The 23,582-nt window shown below is 37.4% G+C and overlaps 1 protein-coding gene across 1 annotated transcript in view; it reads left to right on the top strand.

Moving 5' to 3' along the window:
• The first annotated feature begins 10,199 nt into the window (after positions 1–10,199).
• Positions 10,200–23,582, top strand: part of LOC131047041 (protein SCO1 homolog 1, mitochondrial) — a 57,034-nt gene continuing 43,651 nt past the window's right edge. The window contains exons 1-2 of the mRNA XM_057980839.2: positions 10,200–10,529; positions 13,520–13,792. Coding sequence (XP_057836822.1) covers positions 10,365–10,529; positions 13,520–13,792 — 438 coding nt within the window. The 5' untranslated portion in view covers positions 10,200–10,364. The remainder of the gene's footprint in view (positions 10,530–13,519; positions 13,793–23,582) is intronic.

Genomic DNA, 23,582 nt, shown 5'->3' with positions numbered 1-23,582 from the left:
GTTGGGTTGAACAGTATATATAGTGGGTTGGTGTCTGCAAATATTGTGAGATAATTTTATTATTTTTGTGAGATTAGATTTAGACATTAGATCCAAGTAGGTCTTCATTGTGGTTGCCTCCCAAAAGGGTTTCCACGTAAATCTCTGTCATCTCTTGTATGGATGGTGTATGATTGTTGTTATTGATCGTATTATGATTGTTAAATTTTAATAAAGTAAAAATTGTCCGATACTGATTCACCCACCTCTTAGCATAAGCATGCACTCATCAAGAAAATATTATAAAATGCACACATAAACACAAATTAAACCTAGTAAATAAATAAAAGTCGACCCAACTTGAATATTGAGTAAAAGTGATTGGGATATTTGACTAAAAAAAAATTAGCCTGATAATTAAAGATGACTCTTAAATGGGCATGGATCTAAATCTAATGTATCTTGGAATCTAGAACTGTAATTAGCAAATTGGTAATTCACTTAAGAATCTAAATATTATACTTTGAGTATGTAGGGTCGACTCTAACTGTTAAAGATACAAATTTGTGACTATGATCTTATCCAGTGCTTGTAAACTTGAGATATGTAATTTCTAAGCCTTTGCCTCACTCAAGGTAGTTTGTTCTCTTTTGTATTCTCGGTATTTATAGGTGTAAACACCTAAAATTTTCCTAGCTTAATTAAATAAATATTTTATTTATTTAATTATTTTATCCTAAGCCTTCTATTGATTAAATAGATTATTTATTTATTTAATTAATTCATTAATCCTCTTCTAGCCTTTCCTTATTGAAATAAATATTTTTATTTATTTAAATTATATTTTCCCCAAATTAAATAAATATTTTATTTATTTAATTGGTCCCACTTCCTCATAAAATGGAGAGCGAAAATGTGCAGTTGAACCACGAAAATCAGAAAGGCAGGAGCACAGAGGAGTTGCACGGGCACGAGCAATTGTTGGTAAATCCCATCAAATGGAGGATCTTGGAGGTTGATTGGGATGATCAGATAAGAGCGCAAAAGGTTCCTAAGGAGGGCAACAACATTAATTGAACCCTTGAAAGTGGATACTGTGAGGAAATAAACACAAAAAAATCAAGATCCAAGATTAAAATTGACCTAATAGAGGAGGTGGCAGATGAAAGAGTATTTTTTGAAAAACAAGCGGTCATCGCCAGATTTATTGGAACAAAGATGTCCAGGAAAACCATTCACGATTGGGTTAATAACAATTGTGGAAAATGCATTGTAGTTAAATTTCTTCCAAAAGGCTTCTTCGTCGCTGTCTTCACAGAAGAATCTGAAAGGAATCATATCTCGAAAAAGGAAAATTGGTACTTGGGCAATAATCCACTATACATCCAACCTTGGACCCCTAACTTCGATCCCACTCCTTTAGCGGTTTATGAAAAACCAGTATGGGTCCGATTATTTAATCTCTCAATTGAATATTGGAGCGACTCGAGTCTGGAGAAAATTGGTCGAACCCTGGGTACACTTCTAGAAATTGATGAGGAGATTATAGAAAATGATCTCTATACATACGCGAGGTTATAAATTGCAACTATTAAGACCATTCCACAACCTATCACAGTCCTAGCATCGGATGGAGAATGGAATCAATAGGTCAAGGTAGAGAAAGAAATTAGGGCATGTCACAGGTGCGATAGTAAATTTCACCTATCTGATAGATGTAGAATGTTTGTGAGAAGAGCATTTAACATACTGTCAAGGAAACCCAAGCAAGAATGGAGGAAAAAGAAGGATCATTCACATGATGAACTTTTAATGCTGGAAGCGCCTAAAGATGATGCCAATACCCTAATAAAACATACAAATGATAACTCAGTTCTGTAGAATCTGGTGCCAATCCTCAATATGGTGCAAAATAACACCTCGTGCAATTTGGATAGGACAATTCAAGAGAATTCTCCAAAGGATATGGTACAAAATGATCATGGTATTGTGGATGGTCTGGTGGATTCTTGCTCAGAGACCTCTGAACCATTTGAGGAAATTGAGGATATGGATACTCTAGACCCCAGATGCATTAGCTAATCTGCAAACATCCTCCTTGGTCATTCCAAAGGAACGAGGGGCAGGAAGAGCAATAGGCAGGTCAGAGAACAAAGAGCCAATGAAAAAGGAATTGTTAGTGTCTTGAATTACTTGAAAGTATCCAAGGGAGAGAACCCCTCCCTTGGAGAAAAATGAAGATCTCCTCATGGAATGTCAGGGGCTTATCTGCCCCTGACAAAAAACTCTTGGTCAAAAGATCCTTGACTAAGCTCGATTCGGAAATAGTAATTTTGCAAGATACAAAGCTCAATGGTGAGAAAGCAGCAAAATTTGTAAAGTATTTCTATAGTTGGGAAGGAATGTTCCAAGATGCTAGGGGATCGACTGGTGGTCTGGGCTTGTTATGGAATCCATCTCTCATCGATGTTATTTCATTGCTTCATGCGATCATTGGATGGCCTGTATCATTAAGTGTAGCAGATCAGATCTTCAATTTCCCTTGTTTAATGTGTATGGACCAACTAAAACTGAGGAGAAGCTGAAAGTTTGGACTGAGATTTCCCTTCAGGTTAATTTGTTAGCATATGATAAGGTGATAATTGCTGGTGATTTCAATGCCATCCTGGATATTGATGATAAGGTGGGCGGTCTAAGAAAACCTACCAAGGTAATGGATGATTTTCGGGACTTTATATTCAACTGCAAACTGATTGATATCATTCCCAAAAATGGGAGATTCACCTGGACAAATAGAAGACTTAATTTCTCCAGAATTTCCAAAAGACTTGATAGGTTCTTGGTTGGCGAATGGTGGATGAATGACAACTTCTCATTGGAATCTAACATTATACATCAAATAGGGTTGGATCACTTTCCTATTTCACTTTCAATTGCTCACGATAACCCTTGTAAGAATTATTTCAAATTTCTTAACATGTGGTGGCGTGATCCAAAACTGTTGAAGAATCTTAGGGAATGGTGACTCGAAGGTAATATCTTCTCTGGATCCCCAAGCTTCAGATTCACTAAACACATGCATTTTTTGAAAAATAAGCTCAAATCATGGAACAAATTATCCTTTAAAAATATTTTTGTGGAGAAAACCAGAATTGAGAAGGAATTGGGGGACATTAGTAATCATGTGATGACAATGGGCATGACAAATAAAGAGTTCGAAGTTGAAAAGCACTTAAAAGATCAGAACTTGGAAATCCTTAAAAGAGAGGAGTCATATTGGAAGGAAAAATCTACAAAATTATGGATTGCAAAAGGGGACCTGAACACAAAAAAATTTCATGCCTCATCCAAGGCCAAAAGATTAAACAATAAAATTGGATCCATCATGGATGGCAATGACAACGTATGTACTTTGTCAAAAGATATTGAGCAATCTGCCATCAGTTATTTCATTGATCTTTTGGGGAGCAGAAACATTGATACCAATTCGACATATTCCTTAATTGATGAGGTTATTGAAACACTCATAACAAATGAAGATTGCACTATGCTACAAGCTCTGTATACCTTGGAAGAAATAAAATTTGCAACTTTTTCCCTCCACCACATAAGGCACTTGGACCAGATGGTATAACTACCGAATGCTTTCAGAAATTTTGGGATTTCATGGGACAGGACATTTGGTTGGTGGTGGAAGAATTCAGAAAAAATAAATAGAAATTTGTCAAAGAAATCAATCATACCCTGATAACATTGATTCCCAAGAAGAAGGACTGTGAATCGATGATGGATTATCGCCCCATCTCACTATGCAATACAATTTACAAAATTATCTCCAAAGCCATGACAGAAAGACTTAAGAAAATATTACCAAAACTCATCTCAGAAAACCAAAATGGCTTCACCCCTGGGCGGGAGATTGCCGAGAGCATCATTTTGGTCTCAAAAGTCGTCCACTCAATATACAAAGAGAAACATAAAGGTATGGTCATTAAACTTGATGTTGCCAAAGCATATGATCGAGTTGTGTGGGATTTTTTAATGTGTCCTGAAAAGATTTGGATTTCCTATCAAATGGATCAAATAAATCAAATTTTGCATATCTACTGTTAATTTTTCAATGATTGTCAATGGAAACATGTGTGGCTTCTTCGGAGCTACGAATGGCCTGCGTTAGGGAGACTCGTTATCTCCTGCCCTTTTTGTGATTATTGCTGAAGTTCTTAGGAAATTGATACAAAAAAGACACGCATACAACAAATGGAAAGGGATGAAAGTGCACAACCAATTGGATACCATTACTCATTCCCAATTTACTGGTGACACAATAATCTTTGGGGAGGCCTCGCTGGTCGAAGCCAAGAACATTATGAGCACACTGAATTTATACTCTAAACAATCCGGGCAGGTGATGAACAAAAGCAAGTCGCAACTATTCTTCTTCAACACTAATATGCAGGATCAACAAAGGATCTCAAACCTGTTGGGAATAAAAGTTTCTCAACTTCCAATCAAATATTTGGGGGTTCAAATTGAGAAAGGATGTAGGCAATCTCAGATTTGGGAAGATGTTTTGAAATCTTGTTTGACTAAAACAACGCTTTGGAAGAATAGATGGCTAACACAAGCTGGTAGACTACAATGGTCAAGTCTATCCTATCAGCAATTCACAGTTATTGTATGTCGTGCTTCAAGATACCCTATGCTACTGGTAAGAATATTGACAACCTGCTTAGGAAATTTGTTTGGGAGGGTGCAAAAGACAAAAAAAGATACCACTCATTAACTGAGATACCATGTGTTTACTAAAAGAGGATGGCGGCGCTAGACTAAGGAAAACAACACTACAAAATATTGTGTTGGGTGCCAAGTTATCTTGGAAGATGTACACAGAACCGCATAAACTATGGTGCAAAATATTCAGGAAGAAATACTTGGATTCCGAGAACCCTTGTTGTATACTCACTGTGGCAAACGCAGAGCGGGGATCCGCCTCCTGGAACTTTCTTTGGGATTGCAGATTCATTATAAATGATCACATTTCATGGCACATTGGTAATGACAAATCTGTAAAATTTTGGAGGGACTCATGGGATGGTGCACCTGCACTATCTGATAGTTTTAATCGGGATTGGATTGAGCTCGTCGAGTCTACGTATGGTGTGTTTGTTGAGGATTACTTCAAGCAGAATATGGAATTGGGTGGGAAGAGGGTATGAAAACATATATCCATTGGCAATCTGATTCTATGCGAATCTTTGAAATAAGTACTAAAAAGTAGATGTATCCTGTTGTCTAATGATGAGGATAGGATGTTTTGGAGCATTGCCGAATCAGGAGAATATTCTGTAAAATTGGGTTATGAGGTACAAAGACAAAGGGGTACATGGACGGATTGGCCACATAAGCTATGTTGCAGTAATAAGCTTCTCCCTAAAGCGGGGGTATTTCTTTGGCTAGCCCTTCATAATAGGATCCTCACCGGGGACGGACTCAAGTCAATTGGTATCTACGGACCCAACATGTGTGTTATGTGCAGAGCAAATGAAGAATCTGCCAATCATTTACTCTTCAATTGTCCCATGGTGGAGGCTTGCTGGAATTGGTTCTTTGAAAATACCAATCTTAAAATCGTCAGATGTGAGTTACTCGAGGACTTCCTCATTTATTGGCCAAGGATCTATAATTCAAGGTGGAGCGACCTGTGGCTGGTGGGACCTTCATTAATTGTTTGGCACATTTGGAAATAAACAAATAGGAGGGTCTTCAAAGAAACCATGCTCCCGGTTAATAAAGTCATTGAAAACATCAAAAGTGTTGTTGAGGAAATGATAAATGGGAAATCTGTCATGCAGAGAATTAGAACCCATAACGATTGGGACCGTAGAATGGAAAAGATCTGGCTCTTCAAACAACCTTTAATCATAAACACCAAAAATAGAGTGAATAGGAGGGACATCAGATGGATGGCCCCACTGAAGGATTGGGTGAAATTAAATTTTGATGGAGCTAGCAAGGGTAACCTCGGAGATGATGGATTTGGAGCTGTAATTAGGAACAATGCCAGTAAGATAGTTCACAGCGTATATGGTGGACTGGGCATGGCTACTAACAACGAGGCTGAAATCAAAGCATTAGAGGTTGGATTAAACCTTTGCGTACAAAATGGTATCTCCAAGGTGCTCATTGAGGGAGATTCTCAAATAATTATAAATAACATTATCAAATTGAATTTCCAATGCTGGAAGTTAAGCAAATGACTCCCTCGAATAAACAATCTGTTGGTATTGATTGACACTTTTGAGATTAAGCATGTGTACCAGGAAGGGAACTGTATGGCCGATTACCTTGCAAACTTAGGCGTGGTATGTAATAATAACAAGATTACCTTTGATCAACACTCTGCAAGTAATGACATATTTAATCACATCAAATTGGATTCTTCACGAGATAGTATCGGCTGAGACTTGTACGTTGGATGGATGACTGTCTGGGCCTGGATAGAGGTGGCACTAGACAAGACTCTAGTTTAGTCCCATGGTACAGTGGCATGATTTCACTGCCTTCCATATCCCAAAAAGCAGATACTAGTAGGATTTTTACGCAGTAGTGGTGACACAATCGCATTATTATTTATGAGAAAATCGGACAACAGTATCAAAACACTGCTTTTTGGGGATTTTGGAAAGAAAACTTCCCGAGGTATTTGACTCTATAAAGATTAATGCTTCACAAAATGATGCCGCTTGTATTAATGAGCTTGGATAATGACACACTTTGGGGAGATTAGCTGTGTCAACTGTGAAAAGCATGTGAGCGCTCAAATTCGAAATCTATTTGTTACAAAGGAGTATGTGTATGAGGCAATTTAGGGGCTGATGGGGATTACTCTGAATTTTGACATGCATTGGTGCGATGGCCTCATTTATGAAGAAGTTGTTCTTCCCTTAGTTGACATCACCGACTTAAGGGAGTGATCTGTCGAGTTGATGTGTGATTTTGTGAAGCCGTCTATTGGGAATGATGCTCTGCAAAATGGACAAGGTTAGCAAATGACAAACAACACAAGACACACGAAATCGTTAGTGTTAGTTAACCAAAAGCTAATCTAAACAGACATATCAAAAGAGATACTAAGAACATGAAAGAATATTTAACTAAAGAAGCAAATATGATGAGGCATCTCCAAATGCCTCCTAACATGCTCTTGGCTCCTTCTCCTTTGTTCCTCTCCTCTCCAAGTTCCAAAATAGTGTAGCTCTCAACAGCTTTTTGCACTATGGATGCTTATGGAGGATTGAGATTTGAGTATTTTGCTCCAAATGTAAAATGAAAAGCTAAAATACTAGATGCTATTAAAAATGATTGATTTTAACCAAAATAACAATATATTAGTTTGCTATGCTAAATGCTCTCTAAAATGCCTATAGGTTAAATGCATACAAGTTTCCAGGATCTGGATTATGAAGAAATGAGCTCTATTTATAGGAAAAATGGAGCAATGGATGGTTGAGATTGAACAATCTCAACAAGGGTCAGGATTGAATGATTTCAAATCCATGTGAGGGCTTTCAACCCAATCCTAGGATGACAAGTGTCAATGTGAGATAGGTTGAGAGGAGAGGGAATAAGCATTAAATGCTTGACATGACCTTGGGAGTTAAGGTCAAGGTTAGTTGAATGAATAAACTCTTTATTCAAAGAATAAAGCTTTTAACCAATGGATAAACTCTCGTGCAAAAGGCAAGAGGGATAAACATGGTCAAAGCAATAAATGTTTGGGGAGACAAGTTGAAATAACCATAAATGGTTATGTAAGAGCCATTAATGGTCATGTAAGAGCCATTAGTGGTTTTGGAAGACTTTGGAGGTTAAATTGTTGAACACACAAAGCATTAAATGCTTTTCAAATACTTTTGAAGTCTTAGAGAAGTGACTCCATTTTGCTTAGGAATGTGACAATAATTAGGGGATGGATTAGGCTAATTAGGAAGGGGTTAGAAGAATCTAGAAGGGGATTAGATTTGCAAGTGGATTTGGTGGGTGAGGGAAAATAAGATTTTATTAAAATAAAAATTTATTTATTTCAATAAATGTGTGCAAGATGCATTTGTAGGAAAATGCAAGTGGGGGGGGGTTAATGATTTAAATAAATGCTTAATTTAATTTATTTTAAAAGAGGAATAGGGGGATTTAATTAAATAAATAGATTTTATTTATTTAATTGATTTGTGAACTTGGTTTTTAATGAATTAATTAAAATAAATTGAATAATTTATTTAATCAATAGGAGAATGTTTTGAAGATGAATTAATTAAATATTAATTAATTAACTCATGGCTAGTGTATTTTTAATCAAATAAATAGCAAATATTTATTTAATTAAGTTGGACAGATTTGTGTGACTACAAGGAATATTGTTGCCAATGGTATTCTTGGCCTGGATGAAAATATAAAGGTTAGCATATTAAAAATGTATTTCCAGCTCGAGTACTATTTGCCCTTTGATTCTAGTGAGGATGCAAACAATTTTGAGGAGAAAGAGGAGGATGATGGCTCAGATTTCGAGAACAATAATAAGGGCAGTACAACGTGAAGAAGAATGGAGAAGGCCGAGGAAAGGGAGCGAATGAAGACCTTCGTAGAAAACGCTTGGGAGATATTTAGGTGTGCGGTTTTGAATGGAAACATGGACCCCTTCAAGCATGTTACCAATTCCGATGAATGGTGGTTCCCAACTGCTTCTACTGCAAATGTTATCAGTCTTGGTGAATATGTTGCTCTTATTCTCCAAGCTCTCCGGGGAGATGAATAACTACCTTGCACTTGGTCACTGCTCTAATCACATTGGGAATCAACTGGTCTTTGTCTTTTTTTGATATACTTGTGTCGACTATACTGTCCTTTGTCTCTGTTCGGTCTTTTTGTGTTGTTACCAGATGTAATGTCAGATCATAGGGTTGTCAGGATGATTCAACTCACCCGCCTTTTGTCATATGTGGGTGGCGTAACTGGCTGTAATTTTCCAGAAATTTAATAGAGGGCGCTATCCCCATACTTGATAGCACTTACCTTAAAAAAAAAAAAAAATGGTCCCACTTCCTCTATTCATTAAATGAATTTTTATTCATTTAATTAATTCAATAGATTTTTCTTTCATGGCACATGTCATTTATCTCTTAATATTCCTCTACCTACCCCCTTCATTATTTTATTATTTCTTTTATCTACCCTTTAATCCTAGCCGACCATTTATTTTCACCTCTTAATCTTATCCCTCCATTTTCTAAAGTGTCTTCTATATAAGAGGATTCATTTATCTTTTCACAATCCTAATCTAATCCAACAATCTTTATGCAATCGAGCGACTTTACAACCACAATCTGTTATTTGTTGAGCTCTCGTGCACAATACAAAAATCTGAGAGCAAATATATCAAACAAGATCAATGGAGATAGGAGATAATGGAGATCAAACCTTATTTGGCATGTGAGTGGTATTATTGTTTCAATTTGTTCGTTTGCATTTTCTTAGGTTTCTTCATTGGTGTATGGTGAATGCTTTTGTTGTAGAACTAGGGTTTTTCTTGTGGTTGGATCTTTGTGGTTTTGCAATAGTTTGTCATCATCAATTTTTCACCATATACAGGTGGTATTGATGAACATCTTGAATACCTTTTCCAGGTTGTCATATGATTGAGTTGCAAGGGCAATATGCCTTGATCAATCCTTTGAAATTGAACACGCTTTAGTCATGAAAATGCCTTTAGAATGATTATTGTATAAAGCTAGGTTCCTTTTAGAGCACCAATTGCAAATTGAAAATACAAATAATGTTCAACATTATTCAATGATTATAGTGCTTTAAATATAAGGACATGATAATCTACCATACAAACTTGTGTTCAATCACCCTTAAGTGAGAAATATAAAATTGAGAAGGAACCAATTTTGAATTTTAAATTTAAATTAATACAAAATAAGTCCATTACTATAAACATGAGTTTATGATTACAAACTAGTGTTGTGATAGAAAAGAAATATATTATAGTAGATAGTGTGTATATAAGACTTAATGTAAATATATAATATCAAATAAATAAGTGTATATGAATTTGTAAACGAGATTAAAAAAAAAACACTAGATAATTATTTAAATTATATTAATCTTTCATCAATATATATAAAAGACTAAAAAATAACCACTAGGAGACACAAGCCTAAATGAAAAATGGCCCTTATATGCAAAATTCGCAATCACAAATAGCATTTTTACTTGTAAGCAAACGTATATATTGAATCGGTGAAACAAAAGAAAGTCGAGGTTTTACAGGTTTTAGGGTTTATCAGACATTTTATCAAGTAACCGAAAGCATTCATATCTCAATGGCAATGGGGTCAAGGGTTTCTCGAAGAATTTCTAGATTTGCTTACATTCAGTCTCGTTTCTCCAGCACAAGATCTTCGTCGTTCCTCTCAGCCAGGGAGCATGCAGGACCTTCGATTTTTCCTCGCCCAGAGTTTTTTGGATCCAGAGATTTAACACCTAGGGTAAGTCCATTCCAATCATTATAGTTTGTTTTTTGAATTTATAATGATAAAATGAAAAATTAGCTGAAGCCGTGCATTTGTAAAGAGCATGAATCAAGTTCTAATCCCCTAATTTAAGATGACCCGCAACTCAGCAGACGTGTGACCACGATAGTACATCTGCGATTTGAGCCTGTGCATTCCCAGTGCTGGTCTTGGCCTGGTGATGTTCTCCGTTAATTTTAAATTATGTTACCAGAAATGTAATGGTTCAGTCCTGTTTCATCTTTTAAGAACCTACAACGTGTTTTCTGTTGCGAATGCTGTTTCTGTGTATTTTTTTATTTTTTTGTTTTCTATACATTTTTAAATATACATAACATTTAATATTATGTAATATTAATATAATGGTATGATATGATTATTTTTTATAATATAATAGTAAATAAAATTAATATAAACAATTGCATATAATTACATCATATTTTGGATTTTTTTTTATATATATACCCATTTCTTATAAGCAATCTTCTTTTATCTTGTACATATTGTTTTTCATTTCGTTGTCATGTTTCTTGTTTCTTGTTTATAGTAACACAGACCTTAACCAAAAGGAAGAGTAAAAGTAAAAAGAAGACATAGACTAGAACAAATGATCTTGTAGTTGTAGATGCCTAAAATTGTTCTAACCCAATTAAATAAATAATAAATAATTATTATTTATTTAATTATCTTTCCAGTATTACACTATTATTTAAATAAATATTTTTTATATATTTTTTGATTGGTGAAATATGATTTATTTATATTAAGATATCAGGATTTTAACCTGGCTCGAACCAGGTGAGGGAGCTACCTCCCCGGATCAACAAAGTGCCAAAGTGCAAAGACCCATTAACAGGTCAACAAATCATTTCTCGATTTTAACTATGCTTCTATCATGTGAGTGAAGAAGCATATTGAAGGTTTCTTCTTCCTTAACTTTCTTGCCCCTCTTCCTCTTCACCATTGTCTATCCTTTCTCCTACCTTTCTACTCCTAGCACCTCCTCCTTGGATTTGTCCACAAAAGACTTCTCCCTCTTATTCGTGCTTTGTAAACAAACTTGTTATCATCTTTCTCTGCCACGGAGCAACACCCAACCTTCACACTATTTTTAATCATTGTCTCTTCTCCTCCCAAGGCCTTCATAGTTTCAATCCATACTTTGTTGTTTCTCTGCAACATTCTTTCCCTTTACATCTATTGTGTTTCAACAACATCTTTTTCCACTGTATAATAATGAGGGGATACCTCCCTCCATCAGGTTGCCTGTTTGTGCTGTTTCCTCTTGGCACACTTTGAAGCCACATGCCCTATTTAAAAACGTTTTCTACATTTGAAAGGAATTCCTTCGTAATCCACAAGTTGCAACCAATTGCCATTTGCAAATTTCAGAGAACTTTGCTGAAGGAGCTTTTGTCATATCCATCTTGACTAGAATGCGAGCGTAGGTAGCATGGAGGAAACCTGAAGAACCCTCATAGGTAGTATTGAGGAAACCTGAAGAACCCTCATCCACCCCCAAAAAACTACCCAGAGAATTGCCAACGGCTTCAAAAAAAGATTAAAACCAGAAATGCAATGGAAGATTTGGAAATCTTACCCATTTTGGTATCTTGTCGAAGGATTCAGTGGCAGGGTTAAAATCTAGGTACCAAGGTTTCAACAACAGCACGTGCTTGTCCTCCCAGCTCTATTGATACTCACACAAGATTTTCTTCCTGTCTTGTTCATTATCAAACACTGCCACAAAAAACTCTCGGGCCTTGGGAAAAATTTGTACATCCCCCTCCAAAATGGGGCTCTAAAACTCTAATATCCATTTATGCAATTCACCAAGGCTTGGGCAAAAGCCCTAAAATTCCCCAATCAAGCCCTTCTCAGAAAAAAAAAACTTCATATTTCTTATCACCTCTTTTCCAATCTCTTCATCCAGACATACCACTGGCTTGTCCATTAATGGTTCAACCCATTCTTTGTCCAAGGCCATGCTATTCTTACTAACCCTCTGTATGTTCTTTGCACATTGCCCAAACCCTTAATGTTCACTTGCTTTAGTCGTGCTGCCTTTCAGTCTTGCCCACCCCTATTTGAGTAATCATTCCACACACCATAGCGGGGATGGTTTGTGCCATTTCCTCTATCACAGAAGCTGCCCTTACCATCAATTGAAGAGGAAGCAAATCGTCATCCTTTCCCCCCAAAAACATGTTGCCCTTGATGCCATTCAAATCCGCTTTGGGTCTCCTCTGCAGGAACCTTAAACACAGAAGGTAGCTGTAGCAACGACATGTTTTTAGTTCTATTTTCATTTATTTAATTAATTTGTTGGCCCTTTCCACTATTGATTAAATAAATATTTTCATTTATTTAGTTAATTCATTAACCTTTTCTAAATTAAATAAAAATTAATTATTTATTTAATCTCACCTTTTTCCTAAATTAAATAAATATTTTTATTTATTTAATCTAGCTCCCTCTCCTCTATTAATTTATTGAATACTTTTATTTATTTAATTAATTCATTATCCTCTTCTTTCTAATCCTAACCCTCCAACTTGTTCACATGTATTATAATCTAAATCTGTAGGCATGTGACAAGTGTTTGGGGTTTTTAGTAATATTGATGAAGTGGAGCTGTCTCCGGAGTTTTTTGTAATTTTGACAAACACTAGAGATGATTTGAATAAGCTTGATATGAGTTTAACTATTGAATTGTGGATGAAGAGTGACATCAATAATGCAGTAAATCATTGGAATTCCAGCAGGTAAATGAATCTTTACTTGCTTAAATTAAATAGTTCATTTTTTTTTTATGGATGCTTTAGCTTATGAAGTTGAGTTTCAGATATTTTATATGGGAAATGGGCATCCTATTATCTAAAGATTGCTACTTCTAACTATAGGGTGAATGCTATGGATTTGTGGTATGATACAATGTACTCTTAATATGGAGTAATTATCTGCAGATCTTATTACAAGAAGGATATGCGAAGTTTGTCTGTTCAGTCAGTTCGTGTAATATGTCCACGGACACTACTAAAGTGGAAGAGAGTCCAGATAAACAAGTTGTTCAAGTGCCCAAGAAACCAGGAGATAAAGAAGGATTAGATTCTATATCCTCAAATGCTACAAAAATGGGAGAGGAGACTCCAAATGAACAACCTCAAGAACCTAAGAAAGATGGCAATAAAGATGGATCAGACAGCACAGGCTCCAAGGGAAGGTCAGTTCGAGGAGGGGTAAGTTCATAAGTTACTACCTCTATTGGTCTTTGGAATAGTTGTTCAGAGTTTTCTGTGCACTATTTTGTTTCAGGCTTATTCATATTTGATGTGATATGCAAGTTATGTTTTTATGCTATCAAACATGTATATTTGTAATTTTTGTTTTGAATGGATCAGAGTTGCATAATCACTTTTTGATTGCAAGATCAAATATTATACTGCTTTTTACTTAAATGCCATGCTTTTCAATGACTTGACATTGGCTATAGTGATTTTAAGTCAGAACATGGTCTAGAGATATTAGAGTACGAGTTACAGTCACATTTTTTCCTTCTCATATCCGTTTCATCATTTGAGTTTTGATTTGTCTAAATGATAGAAAGGCGCTCATGCAAGATGTGAAGGATTTGATTGTGTGGACCGGTAAAAGGTGCCATTCATCGGTCAGAGTTAAAATAGAATAGTCCTAGTAGTTTACTTATGGGTACAAGAAATCTTCTGTTTTTTCAAAGCCTGTCTGGATGATCTAACAGCTGTATAAGTTTTAGAATAAAACCTTTTACAAATGTTATTGACCTGCAAAAATATGTGTTCTAGCTTTGAGAAGCTACGAATATTGCTACTTTAAAGTTAGTTTTAAATTGTAAGTACACATTTTTTTGTCAACCCATAAAAGTACATGGCTGATGGTTGGACATGCAAAATGAACTTCTAGTTAGGAGTTATTTATAGCTACTTATGTTTGGAGCTGCATTGAAGAAACAATGAGAACTCCAATGAGGCATGATTACTGCGCACCTAGATCTCCCATGAAACTTGAGATGTCACCTGATTCTCCCATGAAGCTTGAAACATTAGGAAACGACAAAAAATAGAAATTATCCAATAGACTAAAAAACAAATTCAAATGTGTACATTTTTCACTATGTCTCTTTGAAGGAATTTCATATATAATGGGTGTAAAATATCCTTGAACTTTTGTGTAAGATGCCAAATTTGCCGTAAAAGTTTATTACAATAAGGGAAAATTGAATGGCCTTATGGAAGTTTTGCATTATGGCCTAAATTCCATTGCAGCAAACTCTACTTTGCCCATCCTTCAAACAAGAACAGGACATCTGAAATGGATAATTAAAAGGATGTTGGTTATAATAAACATAGCTGCCTTGCAACCTGAACATTGGTATTTTTTTACCTTGTCTAAAATCCTTCAAGCCTGATATTGAAGACCTTTTAGCTCTCTTTGTCAATCTTTTTGCGAACAGCTATCTGTTGGAATATCATCTCAACCTTAAGCTCTAGAATGCCTTCCTTAGCTCTACAAACACATTCAATATGCTAAGACACTTAGACTTTAGTGTTAGATTCTATGGAAATCAAGAAACAACCAAGAACTGGTGTAACTATAATCAGGTGAATTCCATTTGACAAATGATTTAAGGATCATAATAGCATAAATGAGAGTTTCAAGGATGAGAGAGCATGCAAATACTCATGAGACTAAAAATGTTTCAAAGCAATAATTCATAACCAAAAGCTCACAATAACATGATCAAGACATGTAAAGTAAGTCATTACATATGGATAAGAGGGGAGGCAAATACAACCAATAGGAGAAGTAACTCCAACTACCAAAAATAAAGAGGAGTTGCTCACATGGACAATGCCGTCCACTTTGATCTCATCTACATAGGAATCCCCTTAACAAAAGATGGTCAAAAGATGGGTCTTAACAAATGAAGTTTGACGAGGTACTCATCTACATAGGAATCCCCTTAATGAAGACACCCCACACCCCCAAATAGAAGAGAAGACATCTCTACATCCTTTTGAAAGTAGAGAGAGAGAGAGAGAGAGAGAGAGAGAGGATTATGTAGCTCTCTTGCTTAGTAGCCTCCCACAACTCCAAAGAAACTTGTTTTGTGTAAAGAGTTTGGTGAAGATGCTAGCAATCTACTTGGTAGTTTGGCTGTGTTGGAGATCAATGGCTTGTTAATGAATAAAAGCTCCCCAGATATGGTTCACAACGTGATCTATTGATGGTGGACTGGATTTTGTTAAATTTGAACAGCAACTTGATTGTCATTGAATATTATAGATGGCTGTTTGAAATTGAATACTAAACTTGGTGACAAGATGTTGAAGCTAAATCGCCTTAGTAGTGGCATTTAGAAGCCCCTAATGCTTGGTGTTAATGGTGGCATTGATAGCCCTTTGTACTCGGTCATAGTCGAATATAAAGCAATAGCATGCCACTCTTTGCGAGACCAACATATAGGAGTTGAACTGAGTGAGAAGTTGTAGCTTGAAGTAGATCTGTGATCTTGAGAATCAGTCACCTAGTCTAAATTAGTATACCCAACAAAGTGAATATCATACTTGTTGCATAATGATTCCTATAACTGTGATTACCCTATATGTAGTGGAGAATCTACTTGGTTGTCTTCTAGTGCAGTTCATGGGGTGCTTGCATAAACCAAGAACCAATGAAATATGAAATGTTGGGCCCCTGTGTGAGTCAGGTAGATGAGGCTGCCAACAAGCTATAAATATGAAGTAGGATCAACCAATGTAGAAGAACATTGTGATTCAAGTTTGTGGACTCAAGAGCCCATGCAATATGAAATGTTGGGCCCATGTGTGCGTTCGGTAGATGAGGCTGCCAACAAGCTATTGATAAGAAGTAGGATCAACCAATGGTGAAGAACATTGTGGCTCAAGTTTAAATCTAGAAAGAAAGGGAGTGGAAGTAGGATAGCAATCAACCATGTGTAACAGTGAAAACAAATCAAGAGCGTATTACGATTGTGTAATGCTAAGTTTGAAAGAAGCCTAAGATATCTGAATCTCAAGAAAACTATGCAACAGACTCAAGTCAGTCAAAGAAAACCATTTATGCAGGGTGGTTTTTCTTTTTGCAATAGAGTATGAAGAAATTCTTGTGATCAGTAAGACATCAACATACAAATTCTATTATGCAGGGTGGTTTTCATTTTTGCAATAGAGCATGAAGAAATTCTTTTGACCAGTAGGACATCAACATACAAATCTGGAAGTAAAAGAGAATCATCTTGTTACAAGATCTAGACATTTGGATCAGAGTACCATTTGATGAGCCCAACCATGAGAAGGAAAGAATCTGTCTTGGTGTACAGCTTGAAATAAAGGAGAAATCAAAACACTACTGCAACGGTGACAAGCATTGGCACAGCTGAAATGAAAATAAATAGGCACAAATGTTCAAGTTCTCCTCCTTAACATTCAATTGAAAAACATGTTCCACATTGTTGACGTGTATTTTATACACAATCATACACAGAATAAAATACCAATAGGTATCTTATCCTCTCTTGAGAAAATAGTCTCTAACTGCTGAAGATCTGCAAAAAGGATCAGTTAGATGGACTCCAAGGTTCTTTTAGTGGGGTCTCCACGTGTGGACAAGCTTTTTTAGTGGTATGATGTGATTTGCTGTTTCCTCCAAGGGGTCTTACGTATTCAAAGCGCGAAGATTTTACTAAACTAAAAGGAACTTTTAAAAAATAGCAAAAGGATAGGGTTTAAGGAGGTCTAATCTAGCCTAACCCTATGAATGACTTAGCATGGATGAGACTTGGCAAGATTCAACCAACTTCAATTTTGCCATAAGATAACAACTCAATTGAAATTAGTGCGATCTTCTAAGGTAATATAATGATGTTCAATGCATCAAAGACCAAGGACACTACTATGAAGGTACATATCCAAGACACAATGATAATTGAAGATTAAGGACTCAAAGTGTTCTCCAGTCGACCACGCAAGGCGTTCCTACAATCAGCAAGAAGCTAGTGGTTTGGATTGCGAATCCTACCAAATATCAAATCTCACACTTAGTCTTTCAAATTAACAATCTACTTCGATTGAGCATGATTCAAGTATGCCAAACAACCATGAAGATAACTCAAGAAATTTGCAACAAAACACCATAACTTCAATATTTTATTGATTTCCAAGTCATCATGTACAACAATTGCTTGAATTTCTCTCTTCAAGACTCAATCTTGCTACAAAAATAAAATTGCTTCTAACTCTAATCTCTCTTACATCAACTATTGACTCTTACTCTATTGACTATAATTTGACTATCCCTAAATGAAATGAAAAATGGGGGTATAAATAGCATCCCCAGTTACAATGAAAGGTCCAGATTGAAAACAAATCAATGGACAAGATCATGACACCTAAACCCTAATTAGGGTTTGTTACAAATGACCTCCTTTTTACTGCACAATATTAAATACATAGCCAAATATTAAATTCGGCACAAAAATCTAGGAGGTATCAACCAATGAGAAATGAGATGTCATGTCATCTGTAACAACCTTTCATCTAGAATCTTATTCCCTTTCCAATTCTCTTTCTTAGCATATGCAATGAATTTTGTCACGATTCCTTCGATTTCTGTGATTGGAATCTCGGGAAGATTCTTGATACTCTCTTCTAAGTGGATAATCTGATCGAATGCATCTAGAAGAGCTGCGTCCCAGGTAGGTTCAAGTTCCTTCGTTCTATCAATCAAGAGCATAGTGGCATACATCTGATCACACTGCTCATTTGTAACATCTGCGTCCTTGCGAAAGATGATCTTGATTCTATCCTCAAATTCCTGCATATCCACATCTGTCTCGACCTCGATCCTTCTGCCAAGAATGGTACGAAGTACCTCAAATACTCTGTCCTGGATCGGATTGATCACCTCCTCAACTTGGCCACATCTAACACTGATGTCCTCGAAGAGAACACTCTTTATATGGAGTAAGGTTGACCACTGAAACAAACTGTGAGAATCACCTTCCAAGATCCTCTCTTGCGCTAAAATTCTTCTGGATGTGTGTCTTATAACTTTCAAGACAGGGATGGTAACGTCCTTGGTATGGGCAAATGCAGCTATTGTTACCACCAATTTGTGGATTATCTCAAGAACTTGGATAGCCTGATGAATGATCTTCGACATCCTTGTAACAAACTCTATGGCCACTGTATGAGATCTATCCATCCAACTACATGTACGCTGGACCAGGTTCCTGAATCTTTCTGCTTCATTGATTGATTGAAGGGGCAATGCTTGCACTGGTGATCTAACTGGATCCTGACGTCCTAAAGGTTCATTGATGTGATTGAAATATGTCCTCCATGCACCGACCTCTCTCTCAAGCTTTCTATTCTTTTCCACTTCTTCTCTAAGCTTGTCCTTCAATGCTTCAAATGTGTCGGTAGCATCATCCATTGTCTGCTCTGCTGTGGACGGTCCTAACTCAATAGTCTGTATATGATAGTCCTCTGCTAGGATCTCACCCTCATATTTATCTGCTGCCGGTGTAGCTATCTGCAGTTTTCTGGATCCAGTCTCATCTCGAATCATCTTGGACATCTTTGTAGCCTTCTTCTTTTCTGTTATTACATGTGAACGTCCAACAAGGCTCTCTAAATCAATTGCACTGTCTTCGTCCTCTACGACGATCACCTTAGTCAATCTTTCTTTCAACCAATCTGGGATATTCGATCTTGTCTCTTGAACTTGAATTTCTTTATGTACTATTTCTTCTTCTTTGGGAGGAGATGTCATTTCATTATCATCATCTAAATCATAGTCTTGGAGAGATCCATCGGATGAAACATGCTGTGCCCGTCCTTCCTCCTGCCTGTCATTCTGTACCATAGACTCCATGGACTCTTCCACTCGAATTGTTCTATTCTCTGGTCTAGAAGAAGTACCTGGTGCTTGATCTTTGTTGGCCCCTTGCTTTTTCTTGGAAGGCTCTTTCTTTTCTGATCTTTCCTTTCTCTTCGAACCTCTCGGATGGAGATTGCCCTCACTGGCACATCGAAGGTTACCTTCACCTGAATTCCTAGGATCAGGATTGCCTTCACTCACACTTGTTCCACCTTCGGCTGGTTTCTCTTCCAAAGTAAAAGACATAGCTATGCCTTGTTCTCTCAACTTCTGATGTTGAACGTCTACCCATCTGCGAGTACAAGACAAGACTGGTGCCATCAAAGCATCAAAGTCCACGAGCTCGGGTTCATTCCAATTCAAACCTATTGTTTTACTTTCTCGATCATAGGAGGACTGAATGTGCCTGCCATTGTCCTGAGCTTGGTCGGCCACTCTGTAAATCCTGCATTTCCTGATGAAATCCAAAGGCAATCTAGAATGTATCTTACGTTTCACTTCAAGATCATCTAGGAGGTTCATCATAAAATCTTCAATTTGATGCTCATGTCTAAATCTTCTACCGACCGTCTCCTCTAAATGTCCATATGGATCAAAGCTCTCTCTCCAAGCAAAAGACGAGAAAGAATACAAGGCTAACTCCTTCTCTGCGTCATCCATGGCTAAGACATTAGGACATACCTCAACTGAATTACCCAAAATAATAGGTACCTGGACTCCATTCTGATGTCTGTGTCTGAATGCCTTCACATATGCTGCCAACTGCCTTGTTACTTCAAGTAACACAATTTTGTCTGTCGGGTACCTCGGCAACATGTATGGAGGTAAAGGACATCCATGCACTCTAATGTAAGTGAACTTGGGAAACTGAATGAACCAAGCACTGTACCTCTTGATGAACTCCTGGGCATCCTGAGATAATCTGTTGTGAATTCCACCTTGCAACGTCCTTGTGATGTTCATCGTGAAAGTATCATTGACTAACTTGTAGTTCTTCCCTGGCGGATGATGCAAGTAGGTATAGGATTCACAAGCTCTGACCTCGCCGGGTCCTCTTCCAATCACTCCTCTGTGAGGTAGTCCTGCGTACTCAACGCTCCTGATTAAGGCATAGATGACGTATGAACTCATGTGGAAGGACTTAGCAGCCCTGAGTCTCCTCAACTGTACGTCTAAGCAATGGCTAATTATCCTAGCCCAATGTATCGTACCCTTTCCTTGAACAATCACCTGGATGAAGTAAAACATCCACTTCTCAAAATAGAAGGCATGAGGTGCTCCTGTAACTCTGTTGAGCATGGTAATCAAATCTCTGTACTCCTCCTGGAAATCAATCCGATGCGGTGTGTTCGGTACCTTGCTTAGACAGGGACGACTCTTAAGTAGCCAGTTCTTATTGATTATGCTTAGGCAAGCATCTGGATCATCATCGTACACTGATCTGGCTCCTTCAATGCTCTTGTATATCATGTCCCTGTGCTCTGGAAGATGGAAGGCTTCACTTATGGCTTCCTCTGAAAGGTACGCCAAAGTGTTTCCCTCATTGGACACAATTGTCCTGGACTGTGGATTGTAGTGACGGGCACACTCGATCATCAACTCGTGGCACTGAATAGCTGGAGGAAAACCGGCCGCCTTGATGATGCCACTCTTGATTATTCTCCGGGCGACAGGTGATGGCTTGCCGATGTAAGGGACCTCTCGGAACTTCTTTGTGCTAAAGTTCCCCAAGTTGGTATCTCCAATGTTGCTCCACTTTGACACGATCTTGGTCTCCACTTCTTCGGTCTTCTGATCTTCTTTCATGAGAGCTGAGCGGCTGGTGGATGCTCCCGCCTTTCGGGTCGCCATACCTACACAACATTTCATTATAAGAACTTGATTTTGCAATGAATAACATAAATAAGAGAGAGAAGTTTTTTAGGAAACGTCATGATAAGTCTCTAGAGTTATCATTTCCTAAAAAACAACGATTGAGCTAAGAAAATCAAAATTCAAAACTTCAAAATTTAAAATATGACGACGAAAGAATAAAGCAATAATAATTAAATCGCCATACCTCAATAGAGAGCTAACTCTAGAATGCAAAAAGGAAAAGATCGCCTAGGCAAAATTGAGGTAAAAATAGCCTTCAATGTTATCTCCTCAAAAATCAACTTCGCCACCTTTGGATTTCAACGTGATCTTCAATTGCACCTTTGACGTGGTCTTCAATCCTTGGCAAATTCGCCCTTGACAAATCGCTCAAATGGATCTTCAAGTTCGCACCACCCTAGATAATTAAGCGCCACCTTTGGTCTTCAACGTAATTCGCACTCCACACTTCAAGCACCCTTCGCACCTTCTTTGCTTTCCTCAATTCGCATGAAGGATAAAAATGATTATGTGAAAATGATATCTCTCACCCTCCATATATAGCGCTTTCACCCATTCACCCCCTTTGGCCGACTTGGTAAATAAAACCATTTTTTAAATGATTTTCAATGATTTTCAATAAAATAAGAAGGCCGACCTCCTTAAATGAGCGCTTGAAATCGATTTTTATATTAATTAATTAATTAATTATTAATGCCTTACGTTTTTTATTTGCAAATTTCGATTTTAATACAGGCAAAAATAATTAATAAAAGATCAACACCATATTAAATGCTAGTTTAAATAGGATTTTCAATTTTTTATCGAACTTAGCATTTAAGGAAATTTGAATTTGTTTATTTGGCGCCAAAACTATGAAAACAAAGGGGACGTACCTCATCGCTCTGGTCCCTTGGAGAGGGACAGGAGCGATCCATGATTTTGTCTTGATTTTTGCATTTTTTTTACGTCCAACTCCTTCATCTCCACGTTCAACATTTGATCATTTTGATGGTCCTTCGAATTTGATTGCCTTGTGTGCGTTCATGGGTCCCTTTTGGATGTTCATCGCCCTGGTCCTTGTCCAAAGGACAGGAGCGATCTTCATTTTTTCACGTTTAATTTGCATTTTTGATCTTCGATCTTCATTGTGATGTCCTCCAAACGTCGTCCCTTGCCTCGCTTAACCTCGCCTTGTTTCGATTTTGGAGGAATATGAGCGCTTTTGATAGGATCGCCCTGGTCCTTGTCCAAAGGACAGGAGCGATATGAGCTTTTACCTTGATTAGCAATGTTTGGACGTTCAAAACTCTTGCATGTTATCTTCAAATGATGGCTTGAACCTTGTTTATCCTTATGGAGTCTTGACTTAGCACGTACTTGAAGCAAAACGAAGGATCCAAAGCAAATCGCCCTGGTCCCTTGGAGAGGGACAGGAGCGATATGGTCCCTAAGTCCATTTTGGCGATTATTTAACGTTTGAAATCTTCATGCATCACCTTTCTATCTTTCCGTGGACCCTCTAAGACCTTGCGAAATCTTGTCCTTACGTAAATCTTGCACACAATGACCAATATATCTAACATCGCCCTGGTCCCTTCCTGAGGGACAGGAGCGAACTAGGTCCTAGGGTGCAAATCTCCTCATTGTGATAACCTTTAAGCGCTTGTGCTTGATGAAGACGCCTTGAAATGTCCTTCGCCACCTTGTCTTGACTTGGATCGATCTTGAACTTAGGGAGGAACGACCTTGAACTCGCATAAGAAGCAACATCACCACTGTATCGCCCTGGTCCCTTGGAGAGGGACAGGAGCGAACTTCCTTTTGTGGCTCTTATTTCACTTTGCCAGGTTCCAAGTTTATATTCAACGGACTCGTCATGCTCCACTCCATTCGTCCATGCCCTGACATTGTCTGCAACTTGGCCAAAAAATCAATTACAACAAAAATCGCTCTGGTCCCTTCCTGAGGGACAGGAGCGAACTGGGTCTTAGCACTCTTGTGGACGTCTAAAAAATCTTCAATTTGTATTCAACGCGTTCATCTCATGTTTTCCTTTGCCTTTGTACGTAAACTTGCCTTGATTTTAGCTCGGATCTTGCCTAATGAAGGAAATCGCTTTGGTCCCTGGGAGAGGGACGAGAGCTACAAGGTACCTCGCCCTGGTCCCTTGGAGAGGGACAGGAGCGATTTTAGCATTCTAGGTCATTCTCCTTCATTTTTGCATCTCAAATT

Source organism: Cryptomeria japonica, chromosome 7 (assembly GCF_030272615.1).
Source record: "Cryptomeria japonica chromosome 7, Sugi_1.0, whole genome shotgun sequence".
NCBI lineage: Eukaryota > Viridiplantae > Streptophyta > Pinopsida > Cupressales > Cupressaceae > Cryptomeria > Cryptomeria japonica.
The sequence above is the reverse complement of the archived record's forward strand: the minus strand, read 5'-3'. Positions and strand labels throughout refer to the sequence as shown.